General features: G+C 34.8%; 1 protein-coding gene across 3 annotated transcripts in view; it reads left to right on the top strand.

The window, feature by feature from the left end:
- Positions 1-16,793, top strand: part of CDH20 (cadherin 20) — a 197,012-nt gene that overhangs the window by 158,665 nt on the left and 21,554 nt on the right. For all 3 annotated transcript variants that reach the window (XM_072411837.1, XM_072411836.1, XM_072411838.1), the window contains 3 exons: positions 5,460-5,810; positions 9,870-10,164; positions 14,547-14,666. In XM_072411837.1, the coding sequence (XP_072267938.1) occupies positions 5,586-5,810; positions 9,870-10,164; positions 14,547-14,666 (640 nt within the window). In that variant the 5' untranslated portion in view covers positions 5,460-5,585. The remainder of the gene's footprint in view (positions 1-5,459; positions 5,811-9,869; positions 10,165-14,546; positions 14,667-16,793) is intronic.

Below are 16,793 nucleotides of genomic sequence, written 5' to 3'. Positions count from 1 at the left end.
AAAATATTTTTCTATATTTAGTTTTTTGATTCAGAACAGTGGGTAGCCAATAATTAGGCGTCATGCATAGTGGAGGCAACAGAGCACCTCTTGTTTAATTATCTTCCCTTTCCTTTTTCTTCCCTGTTGTGCATAAAGAATGGGAACACATAAGGACCTGACCTAAATTTTTGGAAATACCTGAAAGAAAACTATTTTTTTCCACTTGCTACTGATTTCTGGAAATCCAAAATTGTTTTTCAGTCTACATAAAACAGTCATAGGTCTAAAATGTAGGTGACATCACTAAATTCTCTTAATTCACTAAAGTATGTTTAAGCAGCCCAGAACCCTACATCCTAGGATTCTCCAAAATGCAAATGTCAATCTTCCCATGCAGTCAAGACCCATCTGTCTCTTCCTGACTTATGGCCCCTTTCAAATGGCTCATCATTATGGCAGGCTTAATGTGAGGGCGAGGACCAGCTCTACACAGAATGCCCCATCAAATTTGCACCACAATTTAGGAATTTAGGCAGTTTGGAATGTGGAGGTACCACTATCTGTATTATAGTTCTGTGCACATTTTGAAGAGCTTTATATCAACATCAGTAAAATGACTGAACCTGAAGAGTACGTACGGTCATTGTATAGGACCAGTATCATTTCAACCCTCATGAAAAAAATAGTGAATGGAATATACATTAAGAATTTTTAACAGAAGGAGGTGAAGGGTACAATACATACAAATGCACTGCTTATCAGGGACCCTGAGGCTAGCTCTCACATAGAGAAATAGACGTGTTTGAAAACCTAAAAGAACATGCCTACATAAGTCACAGTTGCATAATTTTCCAAATGAAAGTCTATACCAATATAAGAGTCTATTTCCAATTATTTGTTTAAAAACTTGCATTTGTATACTTTTTTTAGTAGTACACATATGCATGTGATTTCTGTATGTTGTTTCTGGAGAATACATTTTCTGTTTATTTGTGCCATAGCATGCATTAGCCAGGTAGTATTTTTTTTTAAAGTGTAGGAAAACTTTTTAAAGAAAATAATAATGTGTATATATGGATATATATATGGATATATTTACTAAAGGGGTAAAGTCTATACACTTAGCGAAGATAACTTTTAGTTTGCAAAGTAAATTCCACTAGTCATATTCTTGGGTATGCAAAATAAGCACAGCTTCACATTATTCATTAACATTAACGTTGCAGTACTTTGCTAAATTACTAGTCCTTACTACCACTGAATCATCCACATAGGTTTACTTTGTAAACCTAAATTACTTTTTATATATAACACTATGAATTTTGGAAATCAGACTAAGAAACACAAAGATGTTGAACCAATTGAGTTTTTCTCCATTTCTCCAAATTTTGTTATGCAATCTCAATGAGGAATAGACAGGTGCAGGGCACAGACCTCCACGCCCCTTGGTTCACTATAAACACCACATTGTATTGGGAGGGATATTATGTTCCATTCAGACTCCCAGAAAAGGTCAAAGGTTCAATGAACACCAGTACATGTTCCCAGTTTTTTAAACTCTTATACAAAGAAACTAATCCACAACATTATTATCTTTACCCACTACCCCAAATCTGCACAACAAAAGCAAGTTTTCTTTTTTTTTAGAATCTTGTCAGTTAATGTGATGCAGAAACTCACTGCATTGTCTTAAATGAATAACAATGAATTCAGCAAAATGTATAACGCCTGTGGTATAGCCTGTCTTCCTTTATTAGACCTACATTGAATTTACTTAAGTGTGACTTTTTCCCAAATGCAAGACAAACAACCATTTAATTATTCTTTGTTAATTACATGTAACTAGAACAGTGTAATGTGATATTGATTTTATGAATCATCTCGAAGGGAATGATTTACTAAAGGAAAAGAATGCTCATTTAGCCCAACTGAAGCTTGGGTGACTTCAAATACCCATTCAAGTCTAAGGACATTTTTAATAAGATATTTAACAAGATCTCCCTTGCACATGATTGTGTGATTAAAGTGACCACAGCTTCATTAGGACATTTGAACATGGAACTACTATTTGTCACTCTTACTGCTAATGAATGGCTTGGATTGCTGCCAATATATTGTATTCTTCTGTAACAATTTCATGAAAGATGACTGACCTTGAAATATACACCAGTGTGACTGAGTGAGCTAGCAGCTTTCAGATTGGACTGTATAACAAGCAGAGAAAAAAAGTAATGTTGTTTGTAAACTTTTTTTGGGGAGCATTATAGAAAAAAGTGCCCTCTCCAAAGTACCCCCTTTCCTTTAAATGGCAATCATACCCGTAATGTGCGTCAAAGGTAGCAATGCCTACACACTGTATAAAAGGCGCAGCAAAGCCCAGGTTTGCTCCTGGTTTGATTTACAAAATGTTTTCTTTCCACATTTCCAGCCTGAGCTGTAGCCCACAGAGGTAAACACACCAGGGCTGATAACATCGCTTTGAATTTCAGTGTAAACCTTTGCGAAATGTACATACACGTATTTATTCTGACATACACTTTTAAATGTAAACATCCTAAAGTACACATTTATGCTCTTGAAAGGTACCAAATAGATTAATTGTAAGCAAGTAAAACAATATATTGTGTAAATGATCTAATTGCTCAGTGATGCTTGTAAGTATTAATTAAAAATGTAGTTGTTTAAGGCTATGAAATCATGTAGCATATATACTCAAAAAATCAGTAAGCATTGGAAGCTGAAACGTAATATATGTTAAACATTAAGTGGTTCAAACAACTAGGATAAGTGGAGATCTAGAATTGGATGTATCCATTTATCACCAATTTTCTGCTTTGCTGGTGTGACGCACATAATTCAAACGCATAGACGCCATAAGTGAGCTGTAGCCATTATAGGTCAATGTCTGAAGACGGCTCAGCATGTGGGTGGGAATTCTCTAGCTGAACTGTACAAAAAGTCACTAATAGATAATGCCCACAGTACAATGCTTTCCCTGTCCCAGCACTGTGACATGCAAATAACTTGATTGCCTAATTTAAATCAAAGAAATAGCTACACGCAGCATGTCATTGTTAAAGTAACTGCACTGAAAGCCAAGTTCTGTGCTATTATATGTTGTCCCAACACTGCAACATTTGTATGACCAGAATGGAGAAAATGCCCAAGCATCCTTTCTGTTCAACTTTGCCACAACATACTTAGATGCCCGTTCTTCAATGAATACTTTCATTGTTGCTTTTTCTCTTTACTTATCGCTAATGGTCTAAAACCCAACTCTAGCCAAAACATTTTTATTTTGAAAGGTTGGATTTCTCTACATTTTCTATTTATTTGGTGGATGTAAAAAATAACCCCATGGCTGGATGGATGGAAAGATTGGAAGTTCTTTGTGTTCCAGATACTAGTACACATAGACTACTGCTTCAAGAGGGGTTAAAAAAAACTGAAAAGCCCCCTTTCAGGCATCTTGTTCTTTTGTGCTACTTTTGTCCCAGGATCAGTGTGTGAAAAGCTTTATTCTCAACCTTTGTGCCCCGTGTGTAAAGCAGGCACATTTCACCTTCCTTTGCTTTCAAATAAATAAGATGTCCATTTAAATGAAAACACTAAGTAGCCTGGGGCATTGCTTATCTGAAAAATATGTAATAAAAAAGCTATTACAAAACCCCAATGTGTTCGTCTATTTTAAGTATTTCATATGTAATTCCAAAAAGGGCCAAAGGAGCCAAAGGTGAATGAGTTGCAAGTTACAGAGACAAGCAATGCACAGACTTACATGACCTGGGCCACCACCAATAAAACTAATGGTGTGCTGTGTGCTCCTTAACACTGTGCTTCTTAACACTGGGCACCTGTATTTCTAGATGGAATTCCATATTTCTGGGCCCCACACTTGAAGTACTCATTGATGTTGAAGGCCTGTTAGTATGGGCTTGCAAAACATAATATGTGGAACATGGATGGAAATAGTAATAGAACCATTGGGCTTAATATAATAAAAGCGCAATCAGTTATCATAGAGACTGTGATTGCAAAGTGAACAGGCTTTAGTAAATCAGGTCCATTGTGTTTCTTTAGTATCAGTGAAGGAAAATACATTGTAAAGGTGTGTTGATGGGTAGATGACTATTCAGTGGTGTAGCTGGAGAATACTGTGTTTATTTCTGAAAATAGTAATTCTATAATAATGCTTATATATAATTTTGTAGTAGTAAGCACTCCACTTGTCACGTCTGGTGTTGAATCCTTTCATCAAACAAATTATGCTTTGCATACTTATTTACATACTTTAGCACGCTCTGTTTTTCATAGCTGTGAAATGCTTAGAGATTGAAAAGGAAAGAAAAGTTAGTATATTCGATTTTTTTTTTGTTAGATGCATGCAAGCTGTTCACTTGCTATCATAAATTTAAGGTAGAAAGACCCTACAAAAGGTATTATCATGGAATTGTCAGATCATAAATAAACAGTGCTGCAATTGCTTATGGGAGCCAGATGGAATGAGGACAAGGGAGAAAGACAAAGGAAAGAAGAGGGTCTTTAAATAGAGCAGCTTGAGCACTAATGTTATAAAAGATGTTCGGAGTGTTTTGACAGAGTAACTTGAGTGCAATGCCACCTCATTAAGTCCCACAAAACTGTGAAAGAGAAAGTTTTTGTGCTCAATAGCACAGAGTGAGGTCACCAGCTAATCTGACTTCATGACAACAAAAGACACTTGACTGATGAGAAAGCTCCCTCCACTGGATGTAGACATTCCTTTACCTAAACTGAACATTCAGCCCGAAGAAAGACAATCTGTTCGTCTGACCGGCACATACATCACACAATGGCATGTGACTATCAAACCCCCAATCTTCCATGTGTATCACATAATGATTAACTGACCATTGAAATCCTTGGCTATGTCACATTAGCAGCACCTCTATGCTTTTCTATAAAACTGCAAAATACCCGTGACAGTTGAATGCCTCAGCCAGCGTAAAATAATAATTAAGGTCAGTGATGATACAGATTTTCCTTAAAAATAACTATGTGCAACTGTGTGGCAACAAAATATATATTTAGAAAAAGAAAAAAAGCATCTGTCCTTGGAAATTGCTTGGTAGGTATTCTATTTTCTGGAAGGCAATGCTTATATTCAGCAGTTTCAAAGGGCTTCTCAGATCATAAATACTGTATTTTTGAAAGCTTGCTGTTAACTACAGCAAATCAATAACACAGTGGAACCCTGTTGTAATCAAAGTGGCCAAAGTGAAGTAACCCTCCCCACTAACTACAACCCCCAATGTTTCTGTGTTCATAGATACTTTGTTATATATAAGAAGATAAGAGATCCCTTTGTTCCTAAACACACTGTTCATATTTTATTATCATGCTGCCTTTGCAAAGAATCCAGCAAAATGTAGCAGAAAATATTATTCCAACTGAAGACATCATATTAACTTTCTGTTCTTTTTTTCCCCACTGCCTAGGAATCCGCTGTTAGAACAACTATCAAAGACTAAATCAAGATCAAAGATATTTTTACTACTTCTTATATTTATTTTACATCACGGATTACACAACTTTTTTTTTAAGTAATAAGAAAAGAATAAAAAATGCAACATTTGACGAACTATGCCCAGCAAGGGTTGTATATCTATTACATGGTGCTGTTGGATTTTGCAGCTGGATTTGGAATTCCAAGTCAGCTGATGAATCAAATGGATGAAAAAGCAGAGAACAAACCATTCCCACATCATCGACTGAAAAGAAGCTGGGTATGGAACCAGTTCTTTGTTCTGGAAGAATATACAGGAACAGACCCTCTGTACGTTGGCAAGGTAAGATGCTTAATATAGCATGAGACGTAAATGATGTAGAATTGGCAACATAGTAATGGAAAACAAAGAGGATGCTATATATATTTAACCATCCTGGCGGGGGTGTTCTGAAAGTTTTGCTTATTACATTGAAAGAGATATTAAAGTGTATCTCTAGTTCTAATGTTTTTTCTTTCTTTCTGTTGTTTTCTTTACTAAAACAAAATGCAACTAAAACAAATGAAGAAGAAAAAGTTGTGTCTACAGATGCATTTTAACATTTATGTTACACCTTGTATTATCAATTGCCCTTGCATGCATAGCATAGCAAATATGGATAGTAGATAGTTAAAGGAGTTAAAGGTTAGATCCATTATCAGTTTATTTATCTATTGATGTCTTTGACCCATTGGAAAACTTTTTTTTAGACATTTTCCTTTTTTTTCCAATTGTAACAACACTTCAAAGAGTAACTGGACAAATTTTCAAAGCAAAGGGACCCTTTTAGAGAATTTTACCTACTCCAACTTTACCTACTCAAATATATTGTCCTTTGTAACTCTCCTAAAGTGAATAGTTGGGAGGAGAGTTCTCTATATGGACCATTTATATATTTATACAGGGTGATCATATCCCCCCTTTAAACGTCTCTTCTCAAGGGAGAATAGATTCAGTTCAGCTAATCTCACCTCATAGCTGAGCTCCTCCATTCCTTTTATTCGTTCAGTCATTTACTGCATATTCCAGATGTGGTCTGACCAATGCTTTGTACAGGGGCAGGATAATGTCTCCATCCCTGCAGTCTATTCCTCTTTTAATACAGGAAAGTACGTTGCTAGCTTTAGATATTGCAGCTTGGCATTGCACACTATTATTAAGTTTATGATCTACCAGAATCCCCAGACCCTTTCCCATTTCTGACCTCCCCAAACGTATTCCCCGTAGACAGTATGAAGCATGCATGTTGTTACCGCCCAAGTGCATAACTTTACATTTATTAATATTAAATGTCATTTGCCACTTGGCTGCCCAATCAGGGCAGGTCTGACAGTACATCCAGGCAAGTCTGACAGTACATCCAGGTCCGCTTGTAGAATATAGACATCATGTATGGACTTAACTCCATTACATAGTTTGGTGTCATCTGCAAACACAGAAATGGTACTTTTATTCTCAAACTCTATATCATTTATAAAGATGTTAAAGAGTAAAGGTCCCAACACTGAACCCTGGGGTACACCACTAATAACCTTAGACCATTCGGAGTATGAATCATTATTTACTACTCTCTGGATGCGGTCTTTAAGCCAGTTCTCTATCCATTTACAGATTGATGTTTCTAAAGGTATTGACCCTAACTTGCATATTAACCGTCTGTAGGGTAGTGTGTCAAAGGCTTTAGCAAAGCTCAAGTACACTATATTAACTGCTATTCCACTGTCTACCTGTTTACTTACTTCCTTAAAAATTGGTTATTTGTCATTTTCTGTTTTAGTGAGACCAGTCACAAGGTCAATTAGGGGAGTAAATCACTCTTTAAGTCAGGGCAGAATTGTTAAGTTCTTCAGATAAGGAATCTTTAGTCAGGGCAAATGTCTACTGCCCCAGCTGGATATTTTGTTCATCTTAGAAGTGGTCCAGACAGGTTGATATTAAAAAATAAGATGAATAGAAGGCACAGAGAATTTGCTTATTTATGCAATAATAAGAATATCAAAATGTATTATGGATTGGTCTTTTCATGTTGAAAGCTTACTGCAGACCTCAAAACATGTAATACAATAGACAAGAATATCTGAAAGACTGTGTCTAGCTATATTCATTGATATATGTGAGGGTGTGGCACAATTACCGGCATTTATCACAGTTTCTAATATGCTATGACATCAGATGTTGCGTAGAAAGCAATATCCGGTGTTGTAGCATGCATTTCTGTCTATTTTATGCATTGTTCTATTCAGTGTAATGAATAGTGTCAGCATCCTAACAGACAGCCAAATGCATTGTCATGAGTTGCAGTATAATGTACATCACTGCATGTTCTTAAAGTGGGAATAAGGCCTAAATGGCAGCACACAAGGAGGTACAGCTTTTACAACTTTATATGTACTACAAGCCAAAATTCCACTTATGATTTTATATGATTTTATGTCCACTTTAAAGTCGGTTGTAGTGGTCCCCAGCTACCCCATACTTATTCATCAGGGTGAAGGGGCAGATATCTAAGGGCCATATAATAAAGGGGCATCCAGATTCCAAATAAGCTCTACACCCTCAGACTTCCACAACATAGAATTCATGTTATGGGGAAGAGACCCTCTTTCCCAACGATGGCCCTTGCCACCATTGGGAACAGGTGGGGAGTCTGGTTTATGTCAAAAAGAGCTACACACATTTTCCCCTTTCCTTCCTTGGCAAACCAGATTCTAGAGGACCTTTTATGGATAGTAGTGGGGGCACACATGATTACTACCCCATTTCCTTTATTTGTTTCAGACGGAATGACTAACTTTTGTCACAGAACTGAAGCCAAACACCATACTTACACTCCCTTACTACAAGTCACAGTATGTCATGATTAGCAGAGCAGTGAGTTGTGGTGTTATTCACTTTAAATTGCACCACAGTGCACCTTTATACAGCACAACAAACAAAGAAGAACCATGCAATAAACAAATATATACAAGTGAGATGCACTAAAAATGAAGTGCATGTTAACATCCAAATTACGGCACTATAATGTGTGTATAGCACTGTGGTTTGAAGTTTAAAACCCCAGCAGATGATTTGATTCTCTGGATTCAGTAAGTCTTCCTATTTCTCAAACTTAAAGTTTGTGCTTGTTCAGGATCCTAATAGAAACATTGAAGCTTACCATTAGGTTTATAAAGATATATAAAGACAAACATTCTTTATAACTTATGTACTTCTAGACATTTGAATGTAATTCTCCAAGCAAAGTACACATTTAGGTGTTAGTTTTGCTCCAATGGGGCAAATACGTCATTATACAAAGAGTTTATACAATATGCTATGGTATGCAGTCAGTATAGTTTCAGGCTATTTGTTTGTGACAGTTGCTAATTACTATCATGCCAATTTCAAACTAGTGAAATGGCAGTGTACTTCCTCTTGTAATAATGAAGATGCTTCCTGCGGAGAAGGATTAATTTGTTAGCTTACGTTAAGAAAGCTGTGTTTTTTTTTTCTGAGTGCATAAATTAATGATGGAATTCTACTTCTTGTTTCTTAGTGACTTGTTTAGAATTGGATCTTAATCATTACAACAGACTAATTAAATCCTTCACTTAATAAGCCACACACCACACAAGGGAGCATTGTTCACTGTGTATTTTCAAGTGACTACTTAAAATGAATCCAGAAAAAAAATTGGATAGGCCTCATCTTTGCACCTGCTGCTTCATTCTATTGCAATAATAAAATAGCGTAGAACCTTTCTTTGCAGGCTTCATTTTATAAATCATTACTTGAATGCTACTTCTTTTTGGATGAATATTTTGTCAAAAATTTTGAACAAAAATGTGTTTGAAAAGGTTATGCATCTAAATAAATATCTGTTATCAAAAAGCCACATGCGTTTTTTTACAATAAAACAATAAGAAAACAATGTAAATATCTACTTTTATTGCAAGGTCATTTAACATAACTATCTCCCTATTTTTCTCCCAAGGTCCCCTCCACCTCTGCTTGTGATACTTTGGCAACATCACCATCTCCCCCACAGGTGCTTTATACAGACATAGTAGGGGAAGCCACAGTGCACAAGTAGACTTGGTGGTGGTGATCCTTTAATGAATCAAAAGCTCTTAGGATTGTCCTAGGACCCAGAACTCTCTTTAGACTTGTGTAGGGAAGTCAAGGAAAGGTTCAGATTTCGCCTCTTACTTTTTAGTTTTCTGAATTGTTCAAAGCGGTGATGGGCATTGGAAGTTCAGAGGTGCAAGTTAAGGCTGCCTATAGTGCCTCCTATAATGTGAAAATGTTACTTTAGTGTAGAAAACCTTCTACAGGTTTGCTTTAATCTGATTAAAAAGGTCAATTTTCTTTTTCATTTTTCAGCTTCACTCAGACATGGATGAGGGTGATGGCTCAATCAAATATATTCTGTCTGGTGATGGGGCAGGAACCATGTTTACTATTGATGACACTACAGGTGACATTCACGCAATACAGCGACTGGATCGGGAAGAGAGGGCTCAATATACTCTCAGGGCCCAGGCACTGGACAGAAGAACTGAGAGACCTATGGAGCCAGAATCAGAATTTATCATTAAAATTCAAGATATTAATGACAATGAACCAAAATTCCTTGATGGACCATACACAGCTTCTGTACCAGAAATGTCCCCAGTTGGTATGTAAATATAAAGCCTGGACTGCATTACATTTTTGAAATGTTATAGTGTATAAAATAGATGTGCGCATAAGTATACGCAACAAAAAACAAATAAAGCTATGTGTGTGAGATGGTGAGATGTGTGATTATATAATTCATATGGCCATTGTGTAGCTGTTTGTCTGTAGCTTCCTTCTTTGAATGTCACATAGTCACTATTGACCTCCCATTTGCTAAATTCACATATAAGAATAAATGAGATACTGTGCAGTGTACACATTTGGCCTTTAAAACAGGTATTCTGTACAACACCTTGCTTATATACACAGTGTATTTATCAATCTTATTGCATTCACAGTTAGTCTTGTTTATTTTTGGGTTTTAGTTAAGTCTCTTTGCAAATGTATTTTTGGTTTTGTTGGATGAGGAAGTGACCTAGTAGCATGAATGCAAATGGTGGATATAAGGATCCAAAGAGTATCATGTTGTTTTGGGATATTATATTGATTTTTCCATCCAACTTAGCAATTACATCCAACACATCCCAATCTATCTGTACAAGGTATATATAGATAAAATGACCACAGATGTATATAATCATACATTATTTGGAAATTTTATTTCTTTTACAAACAATTAGTTAACAAATCTACAAAAAACCCAATTGTAACTGTATGTACAATGTTTGAGATTGGCCCCATTTTTTATTTTATTATGTTTCTGCGGTTCTAAAAAAAAGAAGTGTGCTTAAACCTCTACAACACATTGGATGTTCATGCTTTCATAAAAGAAAATTTGTAATACTTTCACCTGAAAGAAATACTTTCTGCTAGAAGGGGTGGCTAAATTGCTAGCAATACAGATTTTTAATGTTTGGGGCCAGCTAGGGAGTATTTCCATAGGGTTTAGTGGAATACTCTCTTGTATGACACATTCCACTGGTAATGTGTCTCTAGAGGCATGCTCACCCAAATGACATGATTCTTACCACTCCTTAACCACCAATAACCAAGTAATTAAAGTGCTGAGAGCCCAAGTGTGATGTTTCTAACATATTTAGTAGGTAGAAATATATAATACACATATATACAACATATAGAACATCCTACAATACATAGCTTTGTACACATATCAATGATGTTCATAATGAAAGCCAGTTTGTCTTTTGTTTTGTTTGGAAAAAGATAGATCATACCGATTAGAATATTTGCACCAGCAAGTCATTTTAAATTTTGAAATAAAAATGTGCTTACCAATATGGAAAATGAGCTACAGTACACAATCAATCAGGGAGTAGTTTTAGCAAGTTCTATAGATTATTTTAAGAAAAAGCTGGATGTTTTTCTAGAAGCACAGAATATAACTGGGTGTTAAGGATTTAAAGTAAAGATAACAGAGACTGTTGATCCAGGGAACATCCGATTGCCTCATGGAATCAGGAAGGAAGTTGGAGCAAATTGGACCATGTTTTTTTTTTTTTTTTGCCTTCCTCTGGACCAACTATGTCCATAGGGTTTTTAACGGGGATATGTTTATTTCCCTAGTAGTTGAACTTCTTGGACTTATGACTTTTTTCAACCTAACCTACAATGTAACTATGTAACTCCTCAGAATAACAGTGTTAAGATCCAGTTTCTGGCCAACCAAAATCAACTTGCAATTTATGTAATGTGAAACATCAGTATTAGGAGTTTCATCTTTTTTATACTTCATACTATCAATGCAGCTTTAGAATTTAACAAAGTTTCCACATTTTAACAAAGTAAACAATACACTTAAAAAAATAGAACATCTATTAGAGTTCCCAAAACATGTTGCCAGTGTTCATTTATTTTGTATTGTGCTAGTTTCTAGTGCTTTAATGTTATTTTACCATTTTTACACAATGTCTTCATATGAAATGTTTTTTAAACAAAAGATTTAGAAAAAATAGGCGCAATTGTATAACAACAAATAGCCAATTTGTGTTCGTTTGCAATGTATTTGTAATTTGTGCAGTCTAACTGATTGATCATATTCAGATAAACCACCTATCATTTTTATTCCGAATATAGAAATAAATGTAACTGAATAAAGTATGAAGACCTTTCTTATACTCCATCTTCCTATAGAGAGACAGTTTAAACTTCACTACTTACAATGCTTCCATTTCAGAGAACAATTTGGCAATTACACATTAGGGTGTACCTACTGAAGCAAATGTCTTTGACCTCAACCTCAATGACAAGTGCGCAATCTTTCCCTAAAAATACATACATCAGTAAGGATTTGTACAAATTGGATGGGTCATAAAATTGAAAATTGCTTTTTAAAACTACTCCTATTACCATTAGGTAGATAAACTGTCCCACATTCACCAAACATTGATATATTATTATATTTAAGTGTCATGATCCACTAAAAAAGTAGACACTCTACGAATGACTAATAAAGTAGTCATTTTTATACACTCCAATTGCATGCAAAGAAATCGAATTTATTGATCCTCCTGCAAATCACTGGATGTTTAAAAAAAAAAAAAAAACCTATTTAGATAAGGAAAAATGTTTTTTAAGAAATTCAACTTATTGAAATGATTCCATCACTGGGACAGTGATGTAAATAGTGCCAGAATAGCATAGCTGGAAAGTGTGCACATTAGTCTCTGTCAATCTCTAACTCTAGCAGTAGCATCATATAATAATTGCTGGGAATATATTGATTTTAATTAGCATTCCTAGCTGGATTTATGGGGAGGTAATTAAAAGCCAAACTGTAGGATGATAAGATGATTAGCAACATCAGGAAATAAGCAGCAACTTTGCCCACAGTAAAAAGCAAAGTTAGGTGTTAATTGGAGAAGAATAATTTTCTATACTGGGTTTTAAATGTAAAATATCAGTAATTTAACAATAAGATTTTATAATGGCTCATGTGTGCTATTAATCTGTCATTCAAGAAAAGTGTGCCTGCACACAAATGTTCATATTGTAAGCTTTAGATGTTTTATGGTCTTTATCAAATTGCATCTGCTATTCTGTTAAAAAGAAATTGCATGTTACATTTTTATGTCTTAAGAAGTCAAAAAGTCTAATATAAGTTTTCTATGGGTGATAAGTCATCTGCCCCCTGTAAAATATATTACCTATTTATTACCAAGTAATTACCAAGTCCCTGCTGTTCATGGAAGTAAAGATAATTATTGATCTTTTTTTAAAAAATGAGGAATGATTAAAAATAATTGTGACAAGAAAATAAACTAATAGGAAAATAAAGGTAAATGATAGGCAAATCATTTAGAGGTATGCATCACCAATTGCAATTAAATTTATCCTAAATGCTCCAATAATTTTTACACTACTAACCCCACCAACAATAAGGACAAATTGGCCTTGTTTAAATTAAAATTACAATCTGAGAGATGGGTGGGTGGTCTATATTCAAACAGAATAGAACTTGAAAGGTCTACCCATTGAGTTGCAGAAATGCAGCAAGTTAGGCAAACACTGAATTCTAAATTCTAGAAGGTCAACAGATAATTCTCTGTACTTGCAGCAAATTTAAATAGACGGTGGAGAAATTTGTGTTTTTTCCAAAGATTACTCCACTTCTTAATTTTTTCGTCCAGAAATACACTAGTTATAGGTGTTAGAACTACAAGTGGTACACTTACAAACAGAAATATTGATTTTGGTACAATAGTTACTAAATAGGTGGTATAAGAAAAGGTGTGTATATGGGAGCTTCTTAAAAACCCATTTTGCACCTCAAAATTCAGGATCCAGGGCTTTTCATAGAATACTTCACTATAGACAATAAAGATTACTGCTCTGTACAGATCTAACTTACTTGTGGAAATGTTGAACAAGTCACAATACAACAAACTTATCAGATTTAGAGAATGTGTATTCATTGTCATGATATTTACATAATGCAGGTCCATATATTTCTTCATGTGAGCATAAAGCTGTAAAGTTGTCACCAGTATCTCATGGATGGGACATGTGGCAGGAAGCTTCATTATAATAACAATAAAAGACTATTTACATTCATAACACAACTAGACCAGGAAAGAGAGTGATATAGTGAAATTAAAGAGATTCTCAGCATAGAGAACAGGTGGCTAAAACAGCCATCATATTGGCTATGAATAGTAAATCCAATATGTAAAGGGACAGGGAAACATTAATAGCCTTGTGCTGCTTATCTCTTAGAATTGTTTCTTCATTATATTGTTGGGATACATTAGTGAAATGGAAGATGTGCCTGGCAATTAATCTTTCACTGACAGGTGGTTAAACAGTTAGTGTTGTTGTCATTATGCAAACTTTGAAAGCTTTTTTTATTATTGGAGAATCTAAATTAGTTTTTCAGATCTTAATTTAAAAAGGTCACTGTTTTCTTTTTTTTTATTTTGTTAGGTACCTCTATTATCCAAGTGTCAGCAACAGATGCAGATGATCCAACCTATGGAAGTAGCGCAAGGGTAGTGTACAGTATTCTGCAAGGGCAGCCATACTTTTCTGTGGACTCCAAAACAGGTATTATGATGTTATTTTAAATTAAATTACTTATTTTGTTTCCAATGGATAGGATAGTTTTTCTTGTAGATTTTTTTTAATATTGTAGAACAAGAAACTCTTGTTTATAAACATATTTATAATGATAGATTTGATGAACGATGGCCACATTGGAATTTGGTATCAATATTATTTTTAAATATTTTAGCAAACTAGGATTTAGCTTTATTATAGATATTTTCTGTTAATCTTGTTATCCAATAGGAAGTGCTCTTCTCAACTTTCACATTGCTATCTTATTGTACTTACTGAAAACTTATCTCACATAAGTGGCACCGTCATGGCAAACTTTCCTCCAACACCACTTGATCATCAGTTCAATATCTGTTCAATAATCTTTACATAAATTGTAAGCCATCAGCCTGGAATTTAGCTTTAAAAAAGCAGATTTGTTTAATTGATTTCAAATTGCAGATTCTCTTCTTGTCACATATTGCCACACATTTGGCACACTTGGCACCCAATGTAACCAGTGATCTGGGTAATTTTCTTGTCTTTTAATATTGCAGAACCTATCAATTTATAGTCTTGATTTTTTTTTCTTTGTGGCCAGCTTTTGCATCTCCTCACTTATCTTTGTATTCTGGTTACACTATATTAACCAATGTAGTCTGGAGACTGACAAGTGTGCATAGATTATGAACATGTCTTACATTTCTAGACTCCACTACATGTCAGTCATTGTCAAAGCTGGTGGCAGAAGCTTGAAAGAAGAGCATGCTGAAAGCAATGTCACATGAGATGCTCTGACTACTGCCCTTTAAAATCTAAATCCTGTATAAGATCACTCACTGTCATATTAGCTTTGCAAGTGAAAGTACTTACACACACATACGACATAAAAAAAATAAAACAATGTAAAAGAAATTATCATAAGCAAAATGACAAGTTCTTGTTACTGAATTTAAAACTGTGAAAAGCCATTGATGAGTGGTTTTTATGGATGACTACATTCAAGAGGATATAGGAATACAGGACATAGATGTTTTGGTTTAGAAGATATGCAGCACTTGAGTTCTAAGACATATGTTTAATGTCTTTTTATGCCCATGTTACTGGCGTGCTGAGCTAGTGTCCTTTTATGTTGTACATCTAGTATATAGTTTAAAAGGTTTTATGTTGCTCAGTTTGTTTTGTCCCCAGAGTTTATTGTTCATGTCCACTTTAGCTCCCTATAATATGATATTCTCTAAATGATGATTTCATTCTAACCTATTATCTACTTTATCTGGTATGCTTGTTTGTGGCTATTTCTTTGTCTAAAAGAAAAGAAAAGTCCATATAATTTGCAGCCCACTATCCTCTATTATCATCAAAGTCTTCCATATCATTTATTCTGCTTCTCACTATTGTTTTCTTCCTCTTTCCCTAATTACTTCCCTGCCAATACATCCTACTAGCAGTCCTTTATCTATAATTATCCAAGTCCCACTATCCCTCGTGTAATCCATCTTTTAGTCTATACTCTAATTCTATAAGGAAGCAGAGCTGCACTGTCATTATCTCAAATTATAGTAAGTGTTCAAACACAACTGTTCACTTTTATGATATATTCTGTTTTTTTTGTAGATTTGACTTCAAAGAGAACATTACCATTTTCCTAATAAACGTCGGTAGATATATACATTCATACATTAGGCAATGGATACAATCATTATATCATACCTGACCACAAAATGAAACATGCTAGGGTCATGGGAAGCTTCCACATGAGTTTGAATATTTGTTTTGGCCCTATTTTGTTTTTACAGTTTTATTGAAACCCTTTGCTACAGAAACAAAACATTTCAGTAATATAACCATGACATAACATACAACAAAAAATGCTGTACCCCCTATCTAAAGTCAGTCATTGAGCTCCAGTTAAGTGAATTTTCCCTCAGTTTTCTGAGGCCTAAATGAAGCAATTATTTGTCTCCTTTTCTCAGTGTTCAGACTGCTGTGTTTTCATCTTTGATTATGACGCATATATGCTGTGGTCTCATTTCCATATGTTTTTGCAACATTTATTTCTGTCTAGAGTTGAATTACATTTTTTCCAAGATCTTATATTAATATGAGTCAGACCACTGTGTAAAGTATTCTAAC

The sequence above is a fragment of the Pyxicephalus adspersus genome, chromosome 5 (genome assembly GCF_032062135.1).
Source record: "Pyxicephalus adspersus chromosome 5, UCB_Pads_2.0, whole genome shotgun sequence".
Classification (NCBI taxonomy): domain Eukaryota; kingdom Metazoa; phylum Chordata; class Amphibia; order Anura; family Pyxicephalidae; genus Pyxicephalus; species Pyxicephalus adspersus.
Note: the sequence above shows the minus strand (reverse complement) of the source record. Positions and strands in the feature narration are given on the sequence as shown.